The 27,521-nt window shown below is 36.9% G+C and overlaps 1 protein-coding gene across 2 annotated transcripts in view; it reads right to left on the reverse strand.

Moving 5' to 3' along the window:
• Ascc3 (activating signal cointegrator 1 complex subunit 3) overlaps window positions 1-27,521 on the reverse strand; it is a 293,022-nt gene that overhangs the window by 154,220 nt on the left and 111,281 nt on the right. For both annotated transcript variants that reach the window (XM_075944106.1, XM_075944115.1), the window contains exon 14: window positions 10,157-10,291. In XM_075944106.1, the coding sequence (XP_075800221.1) occupies window positions 10,157-10,291 (135 nt within the window). The remainder of the gene's footprint in view (window positions 1-10,156; window positions 10,292-27,521) is intronic.

Genomic DNA, 27,521 nt, shown 5'->3' on the forward strand with positions numbered 1-27,521 from the left:
CAAGCATGGATCCCCCTAGGAAGGGGAAATAGATAAGATCTCATAGGTAAACTGGTGGCTGCAGGGGGTTGAGTGGGACAGAGAGGAAGAGCAATGAAATAGACATTCTGATAGAGGGCGTCATTATGGGCTTAGGGAGAAACCTGATGCTAGGAAAATTCCCAGAGTCCACAAGAATTACCCCATATAAGACTCCTAGCAATAGTGAAGAGGGCCCCTGAACTGGTGTTCCCCTATAACCAGATTAGTGACTACCCTAATTGTCTTCATGAAACCTATATCTAGTAACTGATGGAAGGAGATGCAAAACTCCACAGCCAAGCACTGGGCTGAGCTCCTAGAGTCAAAGAGAGGGAGGAGGGATTATATGAGCAAGAGGTGGGGAGAATATCATGATGGAAAAACCCACTGAGACAGCTGACCTGACCTAGTGGGAGCTCATGGCCTCTGGTCTGACAGCTGGAGAGCACGCATAGGACCAAACCAGGTCCGCTGAATGTAGGTGACAGTTCTGTGGCTAGGTCTCTTGGTGGAACCCTTGGCAGCAGGACCAGGATTTATCGGTGAATGAACTAGCTTTTTGGAGTCCATTTTCTGTGGTGGGATACCTTGCTTGGCCTTTATGTAGAGAGGAGAGGCTTGATCCTGCCTCAACATGATATGCCAGACTTAGTAGACTCCCCATGAGAGGCCTTACACTCTCTGAGGAGTAGATGAGGTAGGAGGAAAGGTGGCAGGAGGACGAAGAGAGGGAGGGGGAACTGTGGTTGGTATGCAAAATGAATAAAAGAGAGAGAGAGAAAAGAGTTTGAATCAAATAAAGACATCTAACAACAGACTATCCTTTTCATGTTTCAATGAGGATGCACTCTTATTTATCTTTGTGAAGTACAGTTAGCCTGTAAAAACATAGAATACTTTATGATTAACTACATATTTATGCTCCGAATTTGCAATGTCCGCCAAAGGCCATGTTCAGAGTGCTTGGACAACATCTGTTGATGCTATTGAAGGGTATAGAGACTTTAGGAGGTAGAGCCTTCAGCCTGTTTGGAGCCAGTCATTGGACCGTTTAAGATCAATGACTTGACCCCCTGGTTCAGGCCACTGCCATGAGAAGAATTTCAACTATAGATTCTTGTTGGTTTGAACTCTCTTGATGTCTTCTCCATTATGATGCACTGCAACTCCTTGAAACTGAGCTGAAATATATCTTTCCTTCTACAAGTTATTTCTATCAGGTCACACAGATGCCAAGTAATGAATGTGTTATACTTCAATCACATTGCCTTCTTTTTAGAGCTGAGATACTATTGTTAAATTTCTTGAAGCAACTCTCATGAATAACAGACTAGAGTATTTGCTAAGAGAGAACAGAGTTCTTTCAGCAGCCAAAATAAGAGATAGGTCACTAGACCTGCTCCACTTCTCTAACATTCAAAAGTAGGCACTCAGCTGCACAACTGTGGTGCAGGATAGTTGCCTGCTTCTGCTGAGGCCCACATCTGGACGGCTTGCCCTGAAATAACCAGACGTGGTTGCTCAATATAGAATCCTGTGATGAACCACAGTTTACTTAGGACACTGATGACACAGGATGTAACTTAACACAGGAAGCATGTAACTGTGGTAAGAATTCTCTCCAGGTAGCAAGCAAAACTGGAGTTGACTCAGCACATCCTTACTGTTTAGATGGCACTTCATGACATACCTCGAAAAATATTCTCAAACATTCCATTTTTGTAGACATCTGTTTTGTACCCAATACTAAGGAGGTAACATATATTATGCAATTTTGCTTTTCTTATTCTGGAACAGATTCCCAAGAATTAAAAAAAGAAACTGGATTGAAAAGTATTGTTTTTAATTTCATTTAAAGTTGTCAAATTTCTTTCTAAAATTATGCAATGAATTCATAGCTCTAACACAATATAGGAAAGTGCACTCCACCCTGTCATTCACAATGCTGAACTCACAGTTCTTGTTAAATTCTGCCAATCGTGTGAGTAAAATGGATTGCTCATTGTCACTTTTAAGTTTTTTTGGCTGCTTTTTTAAAAGCAATAGGTTAACTGACATATATTCCCAGTATATATTATTGGATTTCTTAAGACCTTTCTTGCAAATACATTTTGAGCTTATTCTACACTCACATCTGATGTGGGAGTCTTCTGTTTTGTGTTGATTTCATTGGTTAAATAAAGAAACTGCCTTGGCCCTTTAATAGAACAGAAAATTAGGTAGGCAGAGTAAACAGAACAGAATGCTGGGAGAAAGAAGCCGAGTTGGGCAGTCACCATGATTCTCCCACTCCAGACAGATCCAGGTTAAGATCTTCCCTGGTAAGCCACCTCATGGGCTACACAGATTATTAGAAATGGGTTAGATCAATATGTAAGAGCTAGCCAATAAGAGGCTGGAACTAATGAGCCAGGCAGTGTTTCCGTGTAATTATTTCAGGTATAAAGCTAGCCGTGCAGGCGGCCTGGAGCTCGGGTGCCAGGAACGTAGCCCGCCACCCTTATTACAACACACATCTTTTGTGTTTCCATTTCTCCTGCAACCTTCACATCAAAGCCTTACCATTTCATCTCTACTTTCATGCCCTATCTATATACACTGTTGATTTTCTGTGTGAATATAAAATTTAAGGTACAAGATTGAGAGAAAATATACTATCTGTCCTGGACTACCTTGAGTTACCAAAAATGTGAGGATCTCCAGGTACATTCATTTTCTCACATATGATGGAATTTCATTCTTCTTTATGGTTGAAAAAGATTTCATTGTGTATATATACCAAACTTTTCTATTATTCCATTCATCTGCTCACAGACTGGTAGGGTGATTCTGGGGTGAATTTTACTTTTCAGATTTTATTTTTGAATCAGGGTATCACTGTAGTTTGACACTCCTATAATAGACAAGCTTGCCTTAAACTACCACAAATCTGTCTACCTCTGCCTTTCAAATATTGGGATTAAAGGTGTGTGCTACCATGACAAGCCTCTTTATCCTAAATTTTAATTTTTGAATCTGAATTTTCCATTTGTTGTCTATCTTATTTCACAATACACTTGAAGTATTGATAATCCAAAGGATGCACATCTTAAGAACATTACTTTTAAAATAGGTGAAAAAAAACTAGTTTTTGCACTATTGACATTCAATTCCATGACGTTTTACGTAAGTATCGGCTCTGTAACCACTGTCATTTTCAAAATACAAAAAGGATCATTCATAACAGTGGTCCTCAACTTGTGGGTTGTACCCTTTGGGTGGTCAACCTACCCTTTCACAGGGCTTGCATATCAGATATTTACATTATCATTCATAAAACAGTAGCAAAATTTCAGTTAGGAAGCAGCAATGAAATAATTTCATGGTTGGGGGATCTTCAAAACATGAGGCAGTTTATTAAAGAGTCACAACATTGAGAAGATTGAGAACCACAGACTCCTGATATCAGAGAGCTGTGTATATTGTTTCTTTATAGATAAACTCTTAGCTTAAACTTCCTGAAGCAACTGTTTTTTTCTGTTTTGTTTTGTTTTTTTTACAGGACATCTGTTACTTCCAAGAATGTTATACAAAAATAATCAAACAGTGTATTCTGGACGGGTTTCTTTCCTCTACCTTAAATGTCTTTAAGACTTATGCAGATTGATGCATGTCAATGGTCCACTACTTATTCTAACTTTTACTGCAATAGTTTTCACTGCTGTGGATGGACATTTCAAAGGATGTTAATCTAATTTCACAATGCATGGCATCTGGATTGCAAAGAGTTTAGGTGGAGCTTCCACTGACACTGATATTTGTTTCTTTGAGTCCATGTTTTTGTTTCCCTAGTATACTACTGAGTCAACAGTAACTGTATTATGTTAAACTTCAGTAAGTCTGCAAACTATCCCAGAGGGCGCTGACATGTGCATCAGTGAAGGATGAGAAATCTCATTGATTCTTATACACGCCTGTGATTGTATTGTCATTAAAATTTTTTAAATATTGTAAAAGGTATGTGGCAGTATATGAGCATGTTTTCTATTTGACATTTCACTAACAGTTAATGATTGATGGAGGTGAGTCTGGTATTTATCTGTTGCTTTCATTGGTTAATTAATAAAGAAAACTGCTTGGCCCTGATAGGACAGAAAATTAGGTAGGCGGAGTAAACAGAACAGAATGCTAGGAGAAAGAAGCCGAGTCAAGCAGTCGTCATGATTCTCCCACCGGACACAGACGCAGGTTAAGATCTTACCTGGTAAGACACCTCATGGTGTTACAGGGATATTAGAAATGGGTTAGACTGATATGTAAGAGCTAGCCAATAAGAGGCTGGAACTAATGGGCCAGGCAGTGTTTAAAAGAATACAATTTCCGTGTAATTATTTCAGGGCAAAAGCTAGCCATGCAGGTGGCCAGGTGCCGGGGACGCAGCCCACCGCTCCTCACAACAAATGATATTATTTTTCCATATTCTTGGATGAATATATCTGACTAGTTATTCATGTTATTTTAATGCAAACATAGTATTAAGGATTAGAGTTTCTCACAGGAAGATAGTTGCAGTAATATTTTTATCTATCTATATACAATACAGTCTAATAATTTGACCTCATGAAATTGTTTCATGACAAGTAACTTCAAATTCATTACTATTTTAAATTAAACTCTTAGGAGAAAAATCATTGTGACAAAATAATGAAACACAGTAAAGACTAAGAAAAAAGAAAGAAATCAAGAAAGAAATCAAGGAAGGAGAACAAATAAAAATAAAACAAGTACTAAGCATTACAAAATCTGTAGATTAGAAAAAAGAACAAACTGAGATATAATGAATCTATGACAGAAGCATTCAGGCAAAGCTCTGCTTTGCACTGTAGACTGATATTATGAGAAGGCACATAGACAGAGCTAACAAATGGAGTCAAATAAAAATGAGTATTTCTTTACTAAACCTTAACCAAACAAAAAACTAACAAACAAAAAAACCTAATGGCTGGAATTGGGGGGGGGGGGGCTTTTCAGGGGCACAGTGGAAACCTAGTGCAATAAAAACGCCATGGATTTACAAGAGTAATCCTAGCAAAGCTAGCAAAGTCTCCTTGTAATGGGGGACCTGGCGCCTGAACCGGCCATCTTCTGTAATCAGGTAGAAGGATTGGGGCACCAATCCAGTAAGAAAACTTTGACCTACAGCTTATCCTGCCTCCAGAGTGCTCCTGGACGAGAACCTAGCCAAAGTCTCATCAAAGAGACCAGAAAAGGGTTCATGCAGCAGTTGAGGAAAGTCAGTGCAGAGTACCACAGCCTAACAATCTGTGTAGCTCTGAGAGCTCTGCAGAGTAGGGGGAGGAAGGATTGGAGAAATCAGAAGGATTAAGGGCACCAGGAGAGCAAGACCAAAAGACTCAATGACTGGGATGCACCGGGGCTCACAGAGATCAGGAAGCCTGTCGGGGTCTGTCCTGGATCCCCTGCATATAAGTTACAGCCAAGGAGCTTGGTGTTCTTGCAGGATACCGAAAAGTGGGAGCAGCAGTGGTCAGATGATTCTAACTAAAATATCCATTTAACTCAACTGACAAAAAACAACTAAAGACAATGGTTTAATAATGAAAACATCTGCATCCCTATTGCTCTGTCTACTTCTACAAACAAAAGTGCCAGCTATTCTTTGAGGTATATTCTATTTTACAAAAGATGAGCTTTCCTGAAGCACTCTTTGTGGGGGATAGCAATAAAGCAGTAATATGCAGGGTTACTGGATCTATAGTACTATCCTCTTGGTTTATATGTAGTTGTTCATGCACATTCCTGAAAATAGTAATTTTCATGCAGTATCTAAAATATTACAGAAAGCCATTAGAAACATGGAAGGCCTACAGTAGCTCACTGAATCTGACTGAAGAGAAACTAAGTCTCAGAAATGATGAGATATCTAAGGGTCTCGGGAGAAATGGAGTCACGGAGCTTCCTATGCTCTGTGGTTGTTTGTTTGTTTTTTTTCCCTTTTTCTTTTTCTTCTGGGCCTCATCTGTAATTCTTGGGAGAAGCCCTGGCCCAGCAGAAACCATAAGCTGTCCAGCAAAAGCTGCTCACTTTTCACTTTGAAACATGTCACACTTTACTTTCCCCACCTCCCTGCTTCAGGAGACAGTTTGAAAACACAAGGGTGTTGTGAATGAGCTGCTCCAGGTATGAAAGAGGGGAACGATGTGAGGAGTCTTACAGCATGCCTGGCACAGGCTGCCGAGATTCCCTTTGATTAGCAGCAGAGGCACACATTTTCATTACTATATTTGTATATCTACATGCATGTATGAAAGAGAGGAGGATAGGTAAGAGAGCAGGAACGTGAGAGAGACAGCAAGGGGAACAAGAGAGAAAGGGGCTGGAGAAGGGGAGAGAAGAGAAGAAAGTTTCTTTCTGGGTTTTATCATTTACATAGAAATAGTATTATAAAATAAAACTATTAGGAAATGTTTCTAAGGAGCTGAAGTGATGGCTCAGCAATTAAGAGTACTACTGCCCATCCAGAGGTCCCAGGTTCAATACCCAACTCCTACATGGTAAATCACAAGCATCTGCAACTGTTTCAAGGTATCTTGCACCCTCTTCTATCCTCTGCAGGCACTCTGTGCATGTGGAACATAGGTACATATGCAGGAAAAAAGTCCATATATATTTAAATTAAATTACTTTCCTGTTTGTTTTTTGAGACAGTGTCTGTATATGTAGCCTGGGTTGTCCTGGAATTCACTATGTAGACCGGAGTGTCCTCAATCTCATACAGTATACCTGCCTCTGCCTCCTGAGTGCTTGTATTAAATATGTGTGCCACAATGCCCGACTTCTAAATTATTTTTTAAAAAGTGCTCTTAAAGGGCTTTCTAGGTTAAGTTATGAATTGGGAGGCACCTAAGGGTAAAGGAATAATTGTGGCAAAATAGAGTAAAGGAAGTCGGACTAGTCAGAAGGGGAGCAAGAGAGAGGAGAAAAGATGGACGGACACACGGGTCACAGGCAAAGTATGTCCTGTGAATAATTCAGCTTTGGTAAATAAGAGTATAATGATATTATCTAAAAAAATTAAAGTAAAATTATTTATCATATTACTTTTCCTTTAGGACAAAAAGGTAATTTGGGGTACCTGTTATTGAACAAATACATGAAGAACTAAAAGAAGAGGTATACAGGACAATGTTCCTTGCAAAGAAATAATGAATAAAAGCAATCATTTTTGCAAAAAAAATCCAATAACAGTTGGGTTAGGACAAAAATATTAAGCATCCCCAAAATACTTAAAAGTATAATAAAAATGACTAGGGATTTGCACATCTACTCACCTGTATCTATTTACCTGCATTAAAGTTTCAGTTTCTCTGTGTTACTTTTTTTTTCCAGAATAGGCATCTGTGAATAACTAACTATGTGCTATAAAAGTATTTAAGAGTGTATCAGAATTTCTTACAGACATGCCGTTTCAATACAAACAATACAAATCTCCATCACTATGAAATGAGGAGTGGATAAATTAAAAGGCAATAAAAGAATGCCTGGCACTAGAAAACACTTCATAATTGGTGCACAATATTATAACTATTAAATAGTGAGTGTGAATTATCTATAAGAAAAAGCAGCTGTGAAGAATGAGAGACAGGAAGGAACCAAAAGTCCACAGGGTGGCTCAAGGTTTGGTTTTTAAACACCATAGAGATGATTTTTATTTCCAAAGAAATAAAACAAGACTTAGGAATACCACTTTGACTTTTCAAGGATTCTCACAAATTCATCGTTGATAAATAACTCAAAAAACACAAACTACAAAATAAATATTAAACAATAGGGAATTTTATAAAGAGATAAAAATAAGTACCTTGTGTGGCTCAAAGCTGAAAAGAAGATTGATCTGATGTTCAAAACAAATGGCATTAGGTGACTGGAGTTAGACTTTAAAACTTTATAGGGCAACAATGAAATCCACAGTGTGGCCAGAATGACAAAATATCCTTGACTAAGGCAATACTTGTGAAATAATATGGTCACCAAGACAGGACATGTAAAGCATGCTCACTAAAAGCAATGGCTTGGTTGTCAACATGACTACATCTAGAATTAATTAAAACCTAAGATGCTGGGTACACCTATGAGGGATTTCTTGTTTTTCCTGAAATAAATTATTCGAAATGGGAAGACCCATATCCTTGAGACAGGAAGATATACCTTTAATCTCGGTCACAGCTCCAGCTAACAGTCTACAGAAAGAACATTGAAGAAGGAAGCAGGCTCTTTTTTTGTTGCTTGCTCTAACTAGAAAGCCCATTACTTCAGTGGTATTAAAGTCTACTCCTTTGGGATTCCAGTGTATACTGAAGACTATCTGAGACATCCATGAATCAAGATTAATAAAAACTAAGAGAGAGAAATTGGGGTTCAGCCTGAAGATCCAAAAAACAAAGCAGCCAGCCACTGGTTCTCACCTTGACTTCAGTCCAAAATGGCAATCCTGCCTCCAGGAATTTTAGAATGAGACTGTGTCTGAGAGCTGGCTCCCATTTTATAATCCTCTCTAGGGCTGGGATTAAAGGCATGCACCACCCGGTTTTTATGGCAACTAGTGTGGATTAAAGGTGTGTGTCGTTGTAGCTTCTGGGATTAAAGATTTACGACATTGCTGGCTGCTCTGTAAGGCTGGCCAGTATGGCTGTTTTACTTTCCCAATCCCCAGGCAAGCTTTATTTATTAAAATACAAGTGAAATGCAACTACACTTTCAGCCTTGTGGACTGAACGACTACTGCATTCTTGGGCTTTTCATTGGTAGACAGCCATTGTTGGATAAACCAGACCATAGCCTGTGAGCCAGTCTAATAAAAACCCTTCCTACAGAGATTCTTTCTGTTAGTTCTACAAGCCATTTTAATAAATCCCATCTCCATATATATATATGTATATATATACATATACACACACATATATATATAATTTTTCAATCTATCTGTTCTATTCCTCTAGATAAGAATAACCAGAGCATGTAAAATTGCGTAGCATCAGGTTTGTGAGCTTATAGCCATTAAGCAAACAGTCTGTTAAATCTTATCACAAATACATTTGGAAGTAATCACTTTATATGAATAGAAAATTTATTTTTATAGGTTTAAATTCAGATCAAGACACAGTTCCAGCAAAGAAACCAAAGTATTTTGCTATCTCTATAATGACTGACTATCCAGTCTCCTGTAGCACAAGAGAACAGCTATAAGTAATAAAGTGTTAAGACTGGTTGTGCTTTCAAGTCATTATCGATCATCTTTTGATTTCTCTGCTTTAAACTTACTATTATCTCACCTTGCAGTGTGTATGAAGATATTTTAAAACCAAGAGAACCATTAAAATAAAAACAAAAATAATCAGGGATATGTTAGACCATGAGGCCAGAGTTTGCCTAATTTTGATTAAAATTTTTAGTAAATTTATATATATATATTATATGTGTGTAAAATATGCTAAAAAATCACAAGATACTGTTGCTATTCAAATTACCTAGATCAGTGATTTTTAAATTATAAGGAGCACAAAATCTACCCAGGAATCGGGGTGATGTACAGATTCTGATTTGTAAGCCCAAGGGTTTGCTTTCCTAACAAGGGCGCAAGTAATACCATGATTTAGTAAGACATCGTTTTCAGTAACCCTTTATATTCTTAAAGATCTTTTGTTAAGTAAGGTTACATTTGTCAAATTAATGTTAGAAGCTAAACTGACTAAATTTAAAGATTCTAATTTACCAATTTTAAAAATAATAATAAACCTTTTAGATGTTAACTTATTTTATGAATGCAAATGTGCTTTATATCTTAGCTGTATTTGAAAAGGTAGAAATAAACACTTCAGCTATATCCATGCATGGAAATAAGTGAGGCCGTCTTAAAAAAAATCTTTAGTTGAAGGGGATGAATAAGAACAAAGAATGTCTATAAAAACATCCCAATGAAACCCTTTACTTAAAAAAATGTTTAAAAAGATCAAGTCACAAAAGTTTATAAATATGCAAGATTAAATTCTCAGAATCTACAACTATACATCGTCCATTGAGACCTGTGTAGCAGGCACATCACATTCCTGTGTTCTTCAGGTCATTTGGTACTTACCTGTTTTAATGCATGGCCATACTCTGGTCCTTGGGTAGGCAGAAAGTAGGAAATCTGGCCACTATTTTTTGCTCTTTCTATTAGAGACATAGCTGTCCGAACAGTGGCATTGCGAGCATGTACAAATACCATAACCTAAAATGATGGAAAACAGGTTATTTAACATTTCAATTCTTTATGTTAAATTTAATTCTGGCATAGAAATCATCACACAGAAATGATTATTAAAGTTTCAAAAAAATCTACAATTTCTTGGTGTGGAACTCCTGTCTGTGAGTTGTTTTTATTGGTTAATGAATAAAAAAGCTGCTTTTGGCCAATGGCTTGGCAGAGTGGAGCTAGGTGGGGAAAACTAAACTGAATGCTGGGAGAAAGAAGGCAAAGTCAGGAGAAATCATATAGCCTCTGCCAGGGACAAACGTGCTGGTACCTTGCTGGTAAGGTACAGCCATACACAGAATAACAGAAATGGGTTAACCAAAGATTTAAGAGTTAGCAAAAAATATGCTTAAGTTATTGGTCAAGTAGTGATTCAAATGGCATGAACAAGGGAATGAACAAGCTGCCTCTTACTATAATTTCTGAATTAGCCAACATTTAAAAAAATACAGAATAAAGATAAGGTAAATCGGCAATATGACTAATTCATTATAGATCCATGAACTTGAAGCACAGTTTGTACATTATGCTCTTGAAAATATGATTCATTGTTTTTATTCACAGCATATAAATTTGAGAAAAATCATCTATCTATATAAAAATTGGTATGATTTGTATCATAGTTTCATCCCTCCTTATGTTTCCATGCTTTGCTTTTCATATGAGAAAATTATGATAATATTTTGGAGTTATAGCTTTTTAAAATGTTACAAGTATGTGTGACTGAGTTTTGCTCAGAAGTAGGAGAATTTGGACATAGACTTCTGAGCAATGCATGAATGGTTAAACATTTTGGTTTATTACAGACAGAATACATTTTGCATGAGGATGTGGGTAAGAGCCATAGGGTTCTGAAGGAGAAATGCTATAGTTTTGACCTTAAACATTCCCCAAAGGCCTCTAAGATAAGGGATCAGTCTGCAGTTTGGTAACACTGCCTAGTGACCAACACTGTGAAAGGTGGGGCCAATGGAGCTGTTAGGTCACAGAGCACACCCTCACAGGGGAAAGCGGACTTTGGTCCTCTCTCTTTTCTTTTTGCTTCCCAGCCAACATGAAGTCAACACTTTTGATTTACCATCCACTCACTACTGAGATGTTCTTCTGTGTTACCATAGTATCAGAAATAACCATTCCTACGAGATACAGAAGTAACCATACCTACTTAATAAATGTTAAAATCACAAGGCAAAAATTAAAAACTTCCTCTTTTAAATTTGATTACCTTGAATGCTTTGGTAATGGAAATGGAACAGCAGCAGAAAACAGATATTTGTGGTGGTGATTTATATGCACACCAGGGAAAAATCTATCAATCATTCACAAAATCGAAAAGATACAAATAATAAACTAATAGTCGTTCAGCATACATACAAAGAAAAGATCGACACAAAATCTAGAGAAATTCAGAATTTCCTCAGAGGGCGAAGAAAAAAAATCTCTCTCAGTGAGTTCACAGAAAAGAAAAATCAACATTGTGAGTTAATAGGAAAATGTTAACACAAATCCATCAGTTGTTGAAAATAAAAGTCCATCTTCACACTAAGATCAATATTTTATTTAACTAGTATAGCCTCAAGATGAATTTTCTTATGAGTCAGCATTTTACAAAATGACATTTTCATTCTGCATGATTCAAAGCTTTATTATGAAAAAGCAACAAAAGGCAGAACATAATGAAACACAAAATATGAGTAAAATAATTACATAATTTTGATATGACTTACACTTTAAAACTTTTTAGTGCTGCCAAGAGAAGTACTAGTTACAATTTGAAGTAAAAATTTCTTTTTACTATGAACCTATCATGTCTTGTTCAGTAAAATGTACTCCTTTTTCTTATAAGCACTTTCTGTCTAGAGGCTTCAACAGAAGTTATTACAAGGTTTTGGGTCTCTGTAAACATACTTGATTTTATGGCTTGCTAATTCTGTTAACTGATTTATTACTATCATTATTATTTTATCTAGTGACCTCTCAACTTTTATTGGTCCCTTAGTCCCAGGGGTACCTTCCTTTTTAGCCTCAGTACTCAAAACTCTAGTGTCAGTGGTAAGGTACACCATTTTGCCATGCATAACTTTACAGGTGTTTGTTCTCTGGATAGTTTTCATGGAATTGCTGCAGTCCAGGACATCAAGTCTCAAGTCTTCCCCGTCTTCCTGCAAGTTGTGGCAGGTGGATAGTCTCCGTATCAAACTTGACTGATACTCAGCAAGGTGTTGTATTCCTGGGTCTGGCACTGCCTCTCTGCCAAAGGTTGTGCCAGCTCTGAATCCAGCTGGAGAAGGAACCCACTGAGCTGCTCCATCTAAATGTCGTATCAAGCTACCATGTCCTCAAGGCTGTAACACAAACTGGCCCGACTTTTCATGGACTGCATGCCAGTCTCCATGGCCTGGAAGGCATGTCTCAGCTTCAGGAGTGTGGTCTTAGTGTCTGATTTCAGCAGACTAGGTAGTGACCACTATCGTGCTCGCCTCAATCTGTTGGGCTTAGTACTTGTCCAGTTCCTCATGGTTCGTTCTTCTGAGGAAGCTTCTCATGCTGGGTCGGGATGTTTGGCAAGATCTTGCTGATGTCCTGAGATTTGGGGGCACCCAGTTGCATGATCAATCTGTAATTGGCAATCTAGGCTTCCAGTTCTTTGACTTCCTCCTTGTGATTCTTCTTCAAGAACAGCAGTTCCTCCTTAATGGCTTCAACTTCTTCCTCTAGCTGCAGCTTTGTTGAATGAGGCCGCTAGTTAGTTCCCAGTTGCTTAGCACCGAAATAACCACATAGAAACTGTATTAATCAAACCACTGCTTGGCCCATTAGCTCTAGCTTCTTATTGGCTCTTACATCTTAATTTAACCCATTTCTATTAATCTGTGTATCGCCACATGGGGCTTACCAAGTAAAGTTCTATCTGTCTGTCTCCAGCAGAGGTTCCATGGCTTCTCTTTGACTCCACCTTTCTTTCTCCCACCATTCAGACTAGCTTTCCATGCCTAACTAACTTCTGCCCTGTTACTGGTCCAGAGCAGTTTTCTTTATTAATCAATGGTAATCACAGCATACAGAGGGAAATCCCACATCACAGCTTTGTCATGTTGATGTCATCAACTAACATTTGGAGTCTATGAATATCACTCTGCACAGACCAGTGCATGGCCAATGATGTTTTATACTTGACTTCAAAGTCATTAACAAAAATTGGCATAATCAAGAACATTAATTTTAGTTGTTCATAATCATTCTACAGATTTAATGAAGAAACATTTTTGAAAATATTTGGCAATGTAGATTGACTTTCCAAATATTTTATTTTATATTCAACTAAATATAAACAGTTGCTTTTGCTATTAACTGATGAAGAAGCATATTATATTTGAAGTACGATAACATTTTTATGCTACATTTATTTGGGCAAGTTTACTGGCCACTACCTTTGTAATATGAGTAAGAGTAGTTACTTTGCAAGAGTGCTGTAGAGACACAATAAAGTAACAGGTTCTAAGTACTAGGAAAAAGCTTGACATTCAAGGTTTAGTGTTTTACATAGGTTTCATTACATTCACTACTACAGGATCCACTCATTGGCAGCAATGCTGACTCTGTTCTTGGAGTAACAGGAGATAAATCTCACTTCTGTGTTTGAGCATTATCAGCTCTCCAGTGTGCATTCTCCTGAAAGTTGCTCTCAGAGCATTCTCCTAATGATGGTTTCAACAGTCTACTGCTGGTGAGCTTAATTCTATAAACACAAAAGTATGCATTCAAGCAAGACACTCTCTTTAAATTCAAGGAGGAACTAATTGGAAAATTTAGAAACCACATAATAGGGACTGGAGAGATGGCTTAATGGTTATCAAGTTTTTCTTCCGAGAGATGGCTTAATGGTTATCAAGTTTTTCTTCCCAGGATCAGTTCTGAGCACCCACTTGGGGCAGTGGAGAACTGCCTGTAAATCTAGATCCAGGGGATCTGACGCCTTTCTCTGGACTCCTTGGAGACAGACACACCTTCAAAAGTAAAAGGCATATAATGGCATCCAATTTTAAAGTTAAAATTTTAAGACACAAAAGATCACACACTTTTACAAATAATTGCATTTAAAAAAATCTTTGTCACTTAACATTATGGAAATGCTGCAGTTACTTCCTGGGGCCACAGGTTTTTTTCATTTGTATTTCACAAGCATATTATCTGAACTCTCTTCTCTTTCAAGGGAACACTCCCCCCTCCCCAGTGGGGAAAACACTGTAAAGGAGTCAAGTAGAAAGAAAGTCAGTTACAAAGCACCTGGGATCTGAACTGGCTTTACTTTATAATCTCAAATATTTTGTCTGTTAAATTCACTTATCAGATTAAAATAACAAAATAGCATAATAATGTTCCATTAATAAATGTTTTGTGCTTTTTTAAAGCTTAGATTTTTAAGAGACAGAAAAAAATATTAAAAAGAGACAAAATCATATCTTTATAAGAAAAGTTCAACTGATAGTCCACGTGGTACCACCATAGGACACAAACTACTAATCCTTCACCAGTTAAACAACAGCTTTGAAAGATCCTTTTAAATATTTTATTCTTTGAAAATTTCATACACTATAGTTTGATCACATTCGTACTCCTTACAACTCTCACCAGATTCACCCTACCTCCCTTTCTACCTGGCCTCAAGCTGTTTCTTTAAAACTGAATTTGTGCTCCACAAATACTCTCAGGATTAGGGTCCTCACTACTAGCTGATGGTTGACCAAGCAGCGGTCACAGCCTTAAGGAAGTCTAATTTATCTTCTCCCAGCAGCTATCAATTGCTAACAGGTCTCCAGCTACAAGGGTACATCATGCCCATCTTCCCAGCTCCATGCAAAGGTTTACTCTGTCTTGAGTTTGCACACGTCTTATAAATATTGTCATAAACGCTCTGCAGTTCTATATGCAACTGTCCCGTTGTATCTAGAAAGTTTTAAAGTGTTTTGCTTATAGAATTCATCCCTCCAACAAAGTCTTTTGTTGCAATCTAATACACAAGAGAAAAACAAAACAGGAATATAAGAAAGCAACTGAAGTGGACTGGATAGATACAAATCTATCTTTTCCCCCTTGAAAGGGAGCAAGCAGCTTTGCCACTCTTCACTTTAGCAGACCAGAGGTGCCAACCTTGGAGGTGGCATCTCTGAGAACCTTGGAAAAATCTAAAAGTAAGTTATTGAAGGAACTCTTCTGATGAAAAGGAACTGTTCGAAGCTGTATTTGTTTGTATACAAAATGTTAAAAGTCCAACTATCTCATTCCTCTCCACGTTTTGAAGATATTTTTTTTTCATATAAATCAAATAATCATTTTAAAAGTTTTACTTCTTTCTAAGAACTTATTTTAAAATATTTAGGGGACAGGAGATGACTCAGCAATTAAGAGCACCGGCTGCTTTAATAGAGGACCCAGGTACTATTTCCAGCAACCACATGGCAGGCCACAACCACACGTAACTCCAGAAACCCTCTAATGGCCTCCACAGGTACCATTCATGCAGTGCGCATACATACATACAAGAAAACAATCATGCACAGAAAATAAAAATAAATAAATCTTTAACATGAGGGCCGGCTTGTTGGGGTTTCAGCTCTGCCCAGTTCCCGCAGCTGTTATGTCCCAGGGAAAATCACACAGAGGTATCCATAAGTTATAAGACTGGTTGGCCCATTAGCTCAGGCTTTGTATTAGTTCTTATAACATATATTAACCCATTATTTTTATATATGTTAGCCACATGGCTCAGCACCTTTTTTAGCGGGGTAGGTCATATCCTGCTTACTTGTAGAAAAAGTTAATTTCAACTTCTATGAAAAGCATATGAGTCTGCCTAGATAATCCTAATATACCAAGAAAAGATGTAAAGAATGAGAGATTTATGTGAACATGTCAAAAGGACAGATAAGTCAGCCTGAAAGGGTTCCGACTAGCAAAATATGATCATTAGTTTTGTACTGGCTAGCATTAAGTCAACCTGACAGAAGCTAAGCATGCTAGAGAGATAACCCTCAACTGAGAAAATGCTTCCATAAGTTCAGCCTGCAGGCAAGCTTGTAGGACATTTTCTTAATTAGTGATTAATGTGGAAGCCTGCAGGCAAGCTTGTAGGACATTTTCTTAATTAGTGAATAATGTGGACAGGCCCAGCTCATTGTGGCTGGGACTACCCTGGGCTGGGTGATCCTAGGTTCTATATGAAAGCAGGCTGAGAAAGACATGGGGAGCCAACAAACAGCATCCATCCATGGCATCAGCTCCTGCCTCCAGGTTCCTACCCTGTTTGAGTTCCTATCATTCAATGGGAGCATATGACAAATAAACCCATTCTTCTGCAGTTTGCTTTTGGTCATGGTGTTCTTTCATAGCAGTAATAAAACTAAGACAAGTTTAAAAACTTTACAACACTTTGTTTTAAAACAAAGTAAAACTGACTCCATGAAGTTACAGCTAGAGGAACTGGGAGAAAGATGTTTTCTTTCACACACATTGGCATTAAAGGGGTAACAAGTTAAAAAACCAGCAAAAATCTTAAAGGCAATTAGTGAAAACTTAGCAGGGACACCTTCTGTGTTAAGACACAAAGTATTAATATATGCTAACTTGCTGGTCACAAAGCATAAAATGGTAACTTTACAAAGAAGCCATTTCAAAAACCAGGCAATAACAGCAATCAGCAGCAAAACTGGAAAATTCTGGTAACATATGCCTCTAACATGAGAAACTCAGCTAAATTGAACATCAATTCTATGATATTTTCACAAATTGAAAAATATAAATTTAATTATAAGAAAGGTCAGATAAACCCAAGTTGAGTCATTTTATAAACTATTAGGTAATTAAAAATAGAGAAGTCAAAATTAGGTATTTGTTCAGAGCCAAAATAGAGAAGGCTGGCGTAGTAAATCACAGTTACAAACCTAATGCTAGGTAGGAGCCCTACGCAGATCATAGACCTCACTGGCTATCCAGGTTAGTTACTTGGTGAGCTCCAGGACAGTAAAATATTCTGTCTCCAAACAAGGTGGGTGGCATTTTGTTTTAGTTACTTTTGTATTGCTGTGATAAAGCTCCATGAAAACGCAACTTACAGAAGAAAGAACTCATTTGGGCTACAGTTCCAGAGGGATAGGAGTCCCTCACCATCATGGCAGGGAGAATGGCAGTAGGCAGGTAGGCATAGCAATGAGGCAGCAACTGAGAGCTCATATCTTGATTCACAAACAGGAAGCAGAGAGTGCACTGGGGATGGCAGGAGGCTTATGAAGTATTAAGTCCACACTCATGACACATCTTCTCCAATAAGGCCATATTCCTAACCTTCCCAAGCAGTTCCCCAAACTGGATACCAAGTAATCAAATTTATGAGGATATGAGGGCTATTTTCAATCAAACCATTACACATCTGGAGAATGGAACTAAAGTTTACCTCTGGTCTCCATAAGTATAGGACATGCACGTACACCTACATATACATACAAATGCATCCACAAACACAAGAACACATACATACAGGCACACGTATGCGCACACATGATCAAATAAAAAACCAAAATAATGTTGAAGAATTGTTCTCAGTCTTTAAAAATGAAAGAGACTCTACAAATAAGTAATCTTGGACTGGACTGATGCTATCTTCCACAGACATTATTGTTGTCCATTATTAATATAGGTAAAAATAATTCCTTCCACAGTATACTAAGACACTAAATTCAGAAACATTAGGTTTGTATATTCTGGCCAAGTAGAATTTATACCAGAATGTAAGGGTGACCAACATATGAAAATCTACCAATGCAATATACAACATCAACAAAAGGAACAAGACTAAGTTGGCACTAAAATAAAGAAAAATGAATGAATGAATGAATGAATGAATGAATAAATCACCTGAGAAAACCCAACATTCTTTCATGGAGAATTTCCTCAACTTACTGGCAAAGCATAGCAAAAGCAACACATGAAGAACACATAGCAATTATCAAAGATGAAAGGCTGAACTTTTTCTAAGATTGGTGAAAAAAATGTATACTTCCTCAAATGAATGCAACATATTACCTGGATATTTTAGTTAAGGGCATAGTGCAAGAAAAGTAAATAAATGTTATCTTCTCAGGAAAACTAATACTTTTATTTTAATGACATTACAAGACACCTACCTTATATAATCAATAGAAAAATTACTTGTATTTATACAAAGTGAACAAATCAGTGCTGCTTTCTGCATCTCTTTACATGATTTCTGGAGATCCAAACTCAAGTGTCTATGCTTATGCAGCAAGCATTTATCCACTGAGCCATTCCTCAGACTACCTGATTTTTATTTTTTGACAAATTAGCAATCATTTTCTTGAGAATGGTAACTTTGCATATACATGGCCTTCAGGTAGCGACAAAAAAAATGGGCTTTCCGTTTTGTGTATTTTCTAACCAAAAATGAGTCCAATAGCCTATGTTGAGTTTTTCATTTTGTGTGGGAATCTCTTTCTCTTTTCAAGCCCAATTTGAACTCCTTTGTTATGTTTAATCATGTGTTATGAAACCTAGCCTAACCCACCAGTTTATCCTTTCTCTGATGGAAAGCTATCCTTTTCCTGTATCACAAAAGGGATGGAAAAAAACTAAATGCCAAACATCATCTACAGCAATGGATCCACCAGTAATGGAAGGTTGGCATCCGTTACTAAAGCTCAATTTCCTCTGCTGATTCTCTGTATGTGTGAAGCAATGCTTCATCCGTAGTGTAATAGCTATTCTAGGTTGTCAACTTGACTGTATCTGGAATGACTACAATCAAGAAACGGAAGGCACCTTATTTTTCGGATCTTGACGCAAAAAGACAACAGGTGTTAAGGCTGGAAGACACACCTTTAATCTGCTGGGAGCCTATATAAGAAAATGAAAGAAGAAAAGATTCCTTCTTCTTGGCCTGCTTGCCCTCGCCTTGTTAGTTCATTCCTTCACTGGCCCTGGAGCATACTTCTTTGGGATTCCAACATACACAGACAACCTAACCTCGTGGGCCTAAGCAGCTGCTAGGTTCTTAGTCTTTTCATTCACGATTAGAAATTGCTGAACTGAAGCCTATTACTCATTCTAATAAATTCCCATATATAATAAATACACACAGAGAGAGACAGAGACAGAGAGACAGAGATATTCAATCTATAAGTTCTGTGACACATAACTTGACTGTGTTGCATTATCCTCACTGACTCTGATGCCAGATCAATGCACAGAAATAGCACTTTTGTCCAAGATGGGTGGGCAATTGTTGCTACTTGTATGAATGTTCCCAGGTGGTAAGAATAACAGTCTCTTCAATAAACAGTACCAAAAAAAAAAGGCAAGGCCACATGCAAAAATATAAAATTATTCTCTTTGTCTACAAAACAATCGAGATGGATCAAAGACCTAAATTTAAGAGTAGGAAAACAGAAAACAGAAAAAATTCTCCATGTTCTCAAATTTGGCATTGGTTTACTAACTATAATAAAAGGCAAGCAATACGAAAAGCTGGACATTAAGTTAAAAACTTCTTTGCATTGAAAATACCATCAAGTGAATAAAAAGGAAGCACATGGAATGCAGAGCAGATTTACAAATCTTGTGTGTGGCAACAGTTTTAAGAACCAACAAGAAGAAAACTCAATTGGGCCTAAAGAAATTAAGATTTCTGGCAGGAAGGTATACAATACAAATGGCCAATAAGTAACAAAAAACAAAACAAAACAAACAAACCATGCTTTGTATCATTATTCCCCAGGTTGGAGATGAAACCAAAACCTATTTCATAGCAACTGGAACAGCTGCACTTTTAGAAACAGACAAGAACAGGGTCATTAAGGATATGGAGAAGTTTTCAGATTTGATTTGGACTGTACTTTTTTGTTTAACCATGTATGTCATGAAAACTCTCACACTGTAATGGAAGATATATTGGCACAGCCTTTGTAAAAAAAACTTTTGCATTCCTTGATACTTTTAACAGAATTACAATGAACTGCATATCCTTCCTAGGTAAACAGAAGAAGAACTAAAAATAAATATCCCAAGGAACATTTGTAAATGTTCACAGAGCTTCCTCAAGAATGGCCAAGAGGTATAAACAATATTAGTGCCCATCAAACATAAACAGGTAAACAAAGCAGTGTCTACATGCCAAAAGTTATTATATATGCTAAAACATGGGGAAGTAAAACAAACAGGACGTAAAAGGATAAATATATTATTCCGCATATGTGAAAGAGTCTAGAGACAGAAACTAAAAGATTCTCAGCCCTCAAGAGAGCTGCAATTCTGGAAAATGATCTTCCTTCCTTTAGAATTTCAGTTTCCATCCATCACATGCATTATTATAGCTCCAGAAATCCAACTGATGAGAGGAAGGAAGGAATATATGAGCAAGAGAGGTCAAGATCATGATGGAGAAATCTACAAATCAGCTAATCCAACTCTTGGAAACTCAGCAACTCTAGTCCGACAGCTGTGTAGCCTCCATGGGGCTGAACTAGGCTCCCCATATGTGGGAGACAGTGGTGAAACTTGAACTATCTGTGCGGCACCTGGCAGTAGGATCAGGATCTATCCCTGGTGCATGAGCTAACTTATTGGAACCCATTCCCTATGGTGGAATGCCACGCTCAGTCTTAATGCAGGAGCGAGGGGCTTGGTTCTGCCCCAACTTCATGTGCCAGACTTTGCTGACTTCCCATGGGAACCCTTACCCCTGGGAAGAGTAGATAGAGGGTGGGCTGGAGGGGGAAAAGGGGAGAACTTTTGATGGAATGTAAAATAAAATTAAATTTTAAAAAAGTGCAATGAAGGCCAAAAAAAAATTTATCAGTTTTAAATTTCAAATTCCAACCACCTTGGGACCATGACTTTATAAAAGATGCCAAATAAAGTAAAACTCGGAAACTAAGATTCAAACTAGAATAGCTTCTGATTTGCCCCCATAATTAAGCTTGGCATATTTAATTCATTGCACGTTAGAGGATAATAAACAGAATAATGAAGCCTTTCTTATTATAAAGCAGTATCACACAAAAAAAAAATATTTTACTAACCTCCAAAACAGCCAAATTTCATCTGCTTTGTTACAGACAGCCCCAATAGCAGTATCTATAATGGACTTTTATCCCTCTGGAATTATAAACTCAAATAAACCATTTTTTTCTTCACATTGCCTTGGTCACAGTGTTTTGTAATACCAATAGAAATGTAATTAATTCAACTTGATAGACTTAAAGAGCATGGGTCCCATTACTGGAGACCTCAGGAGGATGACAGCATTAGATTGGATAACTGCTACAGCTCCCATCTCTTATTGCCATCAACACAAAAGTCCTCAAACCTGGCAAAGACTAGCGCTGGAAAAGACTCTTTGATTTCCTAAACTTTCAATCCATGTGGGACAAAACCCCAGCCACTTACTAATACATTTACCCATCATATTAAAAAATGGAAATACACATAGAGTCATTATATTCTCTTAAGAAGAAACAATGTTTACAAAATTCATCACTTTTCACTTAAAATAATACTATGAATATAAAGGTCAAAACTCTAAGTAAAGACAAATAAGCCCACAATAGTTATTTATGCTTAAATATTTAGCTACTTTTTATGTTGAACTTTGAGAAAAAAAAGGATAATTATGCCATTGGAACATAAAATTTTAAACTTAGTGATAATATTATCACTGTATTACTTTATTCAGGGACTTCAATGGTAATGTAGTGAACAAAATGTTAGTAGTAGCAAATGAACTCACTACACACATGTACAAACTGTTTAGGTAACAGGAAGAAATAGCTAAAAGGGGACCTGACATACTTTTGTCAATGAAATAAATAGATAATAAATAATAAGCTTCTTATTTTTAATGAAAAGTATTTGAAAAACAGGCCAGAGAATTGTCTATGCTGCCATGAAAGCAGGAGAATTATAACAGGTAGCAAGTGTTGTTTTAGTGCTCCTTAAGTCTATAGTGCAACATCGCTGTAAATTATTCAAATAACATAAAACAAGATTGCATTCAGATTAGGTTTCATTTACACCAAAATTAATTAAATACATAAAATATGTGATGTAAATTAAATCTGATATAAATAACTTTTTAGATTATCTAGATATTAGATATACTAAAGTCACAATTTTAAATAAATAAGTTAGCAAATAACCTAATACATCTAATTGCTGAAGCAGAAATATTTTACCCAAATCAATTAAAGCTTTCAAACCAAAATCTTAAAGCAAGTATAAGTATTAAGTTAGGTTTCCTTCATGTCCAGCATCAGAACGTACACATCTAGAGGACAGAGGTAAGCACGTCTTATGCAAAGAACTTGCAGTGTGAAATAGCCCCGGTGAGGACGACAGCAGCGACAGAGAAAAGGAAGACTGCACATGGTAAGAAGGTACAGAAACTTTATGAGCTGCCCATTCTGCTCCTTTAAAACTACAAATAGGCATTTAAACAGGGTGGCCTGGTTAGTTTCTTGACAATTTGACACAAGATGGATTTATCTGGGAAGAGAAACTTTACTGAGAAAAACCTTTGTGAAATCGCCCGTAGGAAAGTCTATGGCTAGTTCCTTCATTAATCATTAATGTGGGCGGGCCCAGTCAGCTGTGGGTAATGCTGATCCTGGGCATGTGATCCTGAGCTGTGTAAGAAAGAAGGATGAGCAAAACACTGGAGCAAACCAATAAGCAGCAGTCTTCCACGGCATCTATATCAGCTCCTGCCTCTAGGTTCCTTCCCTGCTTGACTTCTGCCCTAACTTCCTTCAGTGATAGATTACTATCTTGAAGTATAAGATAAAGAAACTTTTCCTCTCCAAGTTACTTTTGTGACTTTTATTCTAGCAATAGAAATCTAATTAATACAGAAGGGAATTGAAGGAAATTGAGGAAGATGAAAAGAATGAATAAAAGATTTGAAAACCTGGTCATTCCTATGGGGAAATAGGATAAAAGAGATATTGTTACATGTATCACAGAAGTGGGTACAACATAAGCTTTGTCTCTAGGTTTATATCAGTTTCATACAACATTTTTTTTTGTCTTAGCTCTATTTTTCTTCTTAAACTTACACAGCACCTTTTTCATTTGATCTTTAAGTTTAAAACTTAAAATAGATACAAAGAAAAATAAATGGCATGGCAACCCAGAAAGTTAATGCTCAACGACTGATCAGTAAAATTGTGGTAGTCAATGTGTAAAAGGAATTATCAATTGCCATCAGCAGTGAGGCTGGTAAAAAAGGAATTTTGTCATCAGTGCTTATAAATTTCTCAGGGAATCTTTATGAGAATTTCTCCAGTCACACACTATTATTATAAGCAAAATGTTGTGGAGTTTATAATGATTCATATGTAGATCAACACTAACTTTATAGCCTCAAAAATTCCTAAACTTTTCTTTATGATAAACTATTTCATACTATTCAGAAATATATGTTTAAGAGTGGAATACAATTTTAAAAAAAAGTTTCAAATGCAGCCAGGGATATAAGAAGGCTTAGTAGATTAAGTAGACCTCTAAAACTCAGATAAATGCCAGGTGGGTATGGCAGCCTGCCTGCAATTTCAGTTTTGGAAGGTGGAGCTTGGGAACCATTGGGGCAAGCTGGCTAGAGAGACACAGATGACTTTTAGGTTTTTAGTCTATGGAATTAAATCTATAGCCCGTTATTTGTTGATCTAAGAATTAAGAGAATACCATAGATTTGGGGGAAGATACCATAGATTTGATACAGATAAATTACATTGTGATATAAAGGGGGAGACTTTCTTACAGGCCCAAATTAGACTTTTTTTTTTGGAAGAGTCATCTTTTGTAGTATAGATGAAGGAGAAATATCTTTAATATTCATACTCACAGTAAAAAAGCATCTTTAAGAGTCATACCTACATATGCCTTTAGGGTAACACCTCATAAGGTCAGGGGGAACAAAGAATGCAGGATTCAAAAGCATACATAAGTAAGTCATTATAAATGAATTTGCTGTGGCTAAAAGTTACCAAGAATCAGAGATGCTTGCATACAAAAAATAAAAATTTTCATAGGCAAAATAAGCATTGCTAATTTCCATTATGAAAGTTAGTACAACAGAATTTGTTTTGATTGTATATGAATACACCTGAGAACCAATGTTAACAAAGACTCAGGAGTTACTCAGTCGGCTGGGCAGGAGGCATACATGCAAAAAGTGAGGCATTAAGTGCATACTCCTATTTTCCCAGCTGGGGTAGACAGTGAAGGATTATCCCTAAAGGTCACAATGAATACTGTGGAGAACAATTAAAAACAAAACCTGATGTCAATCTCTGTGGTTGCAGGCACACAGACAAGAACGCGCGCGCGCGCGCGCGCGCGCGCACACACACACACACACGCACGCACACACACACACGCACACACACACGCACACACATCAAAATCATACTCTACAGACAGGAAATTCATCTAGTCATTAGTCAATTTTAAGGGATTTTTTAGAATCTTGAAATGAAACCATTAGTGAACAACAAGGAAAAAGAAAATAATATAGTAAAGATTAAAGATTGGTGTTTAATTTTAACAAGGTTGAAGTTCTTTAGTTCTCTTTAACCGAATCTTTTCTGCTATCAAACGGGAAGCAGATTTTTAGATAAGAAGCTACTAAATAAGGATCTTACTTCCTTTTCAAAGTTTGATTTGAAAAGTTCAATATACTATAATTAGAGAAAGTTCCTAATTGCCTTCCTATCATTGTAACAAAGTTTGTATAAGAAGACAATCTCAATAGAACCACAGGCATCAATTATTTCCCATTCTGCAAGTTACACAGGAGGAGGGGAATTATTAACAGGAATGATAAAGCTGTACTTGCATTTGGTAACACAAAGAAAAGCTTATAAATGAGATGTCTCATTAGTTTGAGCAGATGGATCAAAATTAAAGGCTGAATCGCCAACTTTTAATTTCCCAGTTGCCAAGAAGAGCTTGAAGTCTTGCAGAGTAGGAATGCTGACAATCAACGGGAACAGGTTTTCTCCATCTGTCAGCACACATGCCTGAGTGGAGCACAACTGCCTCCTACCGTCGTCAATGCTTTTAGGACAAAGCTACACATAAAGTCTATTAAGTACATGAATGCACATGTTTAGATGACTGGGGTACCGAAACTCATAGAATAGCATGGACAGAGAGTATCAGCATGGATTCCAAACATGGGACTTCTCTATTCTAATTTACTCCAAATGGAATTTTTTAAGAGGAAAAGGTAATGTCTTTGCTACCTTTTTAAAACTGACTCCATTTCAATCTTTTTTAATATTGACCTGAAAAATAACTGCTCTAAAAATAAAATCAAAACATTTAGAGAACACACACCAGGGGAAATTCAGGATACAGACAACCTCATGGAAAGCAAACAAATAAAGGCAAGTGCATTCACTGGACCTTTTTTTTTTGACCTATTTAGTTGTTGCTGTTGTTTTAAGCTAGAATAACAGAGTCATGAGATAGACCCAAGAAACGTCAATTAGATATCTCAGACTAGAAAAGACTGCTTTATATATTTACTACTCCTGAATACTAACTGATAAGTTATATTTAAAGGGAAGAAACAGAATCAAAGTTTAGATGTGTTCTAACAAAGAAAGGCATAACCATAGAATATGTAGCTGGCTGTTCATAGTACGTGCTCGTATGATGTTAGATCTGTCAGAGCTCCAGCAGCAAATCTTACTATCTATGTATCTAGTCAGCACTGATCCATAAGGAAAAAGACAAGTGTATAATTTGTTATGCTTATATGCACAATAATATTTAGGGAGAAAGCCTTTTAGAAAAAAATCATATAGAATTAGACTTTTCAATTAGAAGTGAGTGGACTACTATAAAGATCTAATGGTTTATTCACTTTTTAGATAAGGTCAAATGTTAAACTACACATTCTTCATCTTTCTCAGACAGATATACACAATCTCATGTACTTAAAATAAACATTTGGAACTTAATACAAAGGCAGTTGATTACAGCAGAGAACTAACTTCAACTTTAATCATGGGCGAAAAATGCAATTGTGAATCTCTACTGAAGAGGTAGTTTCCCGACTTTCTGAATATAGCATAACAGCATAGTTAAGGTGTATCTTAAGATGACTTAATAAGGAATAAAGAACCTTCGAGGACTGAAAGCCCATGGGAAAAAAACTTCTAGGCAAGTCTCAGTATCAAAAACTAAAATGACAAACCAAATATTATAATGGAATCAATAAAGGAATGCTGAACTTACAAAAATTGGAAACTCTAGTTTCCAAAATAAAATCTCATGGCATCTTGTTTTCCAAATACCCCTGGTGCAACTGTCAATGCTAGTCATTCAGCAGAATGCTACCACATCTTAAGCTCAATGATCGCAGATTAATTTAGTACACAAGAATAAACGGACAAATGCTTTTAACAGATGGATACAGTTATAGATTTGCTTTGAGCACTTTCCTTATAGGTATTCCGACACCACAGGAAACACAAAGAAGTGAAAAGAGAGGAACTCTTGAGTTAGGTTACAAAAGAACTTAATAGCATTATTAGCTGTATTATAACTGTTTTAATGTAAGAACCTACAGAGCTACCCAGGTTTGTTTGCAGTATGAAGGCATTGGTTTTTGTAATACTACCAACACTAAAGGCAAATGTCAACTAGTGGGGAAAGAGTCAAACATTCCTGTTTCCAGTCTTACCCATACCACTAGGAACATGCTGTTTATGAGGACAAGGACAAGAAAATTCATCACAATCGAACTGCACCCATGACAAAGTTCATGAAGATAACAACACATCCTTTACAGCCAACCTTTCTAGGTAAAACCTATCCTACTAGAACAAAAATCTGAAAGAATACTGCACGAAACACTCTAAAACCAATACTGAGATTTAAGATTGTTAGGCAGAACATACATTTTAATGTTTTTAATTCTATTTATGGTTCTTTCATATTTTTGAACAATTAAAAATACAATAAAATAATAAGATCAGGAAAAATTATTGGGAATTTAAGATCATGAGATGTCTTTAAAAAGAACAAAGAAGGGGCTGGAGAAATAGCTCAGAGGCTAAGAGCACTGGTTGCTCTTCCAAAGGTCCCGAATTCAATTACCACATGGTGGCTCACAACCATCTGTAGCCAT

This window comes from Microtus pennsylvanicus, chromosome 1, assembly GCF_037038515.1.
Source record: "Microtus pennsylvanicus isolate mMicPen1 chromosome 1, mMicPen1.hap1, whole genome shotgun sequence".
Lineage (NCBI taxonomy): Eukaryota > Metazoa > Chordata > Mammalia > Rodentia > Cricetidae > Microtus > Microtus pennsylvanicus.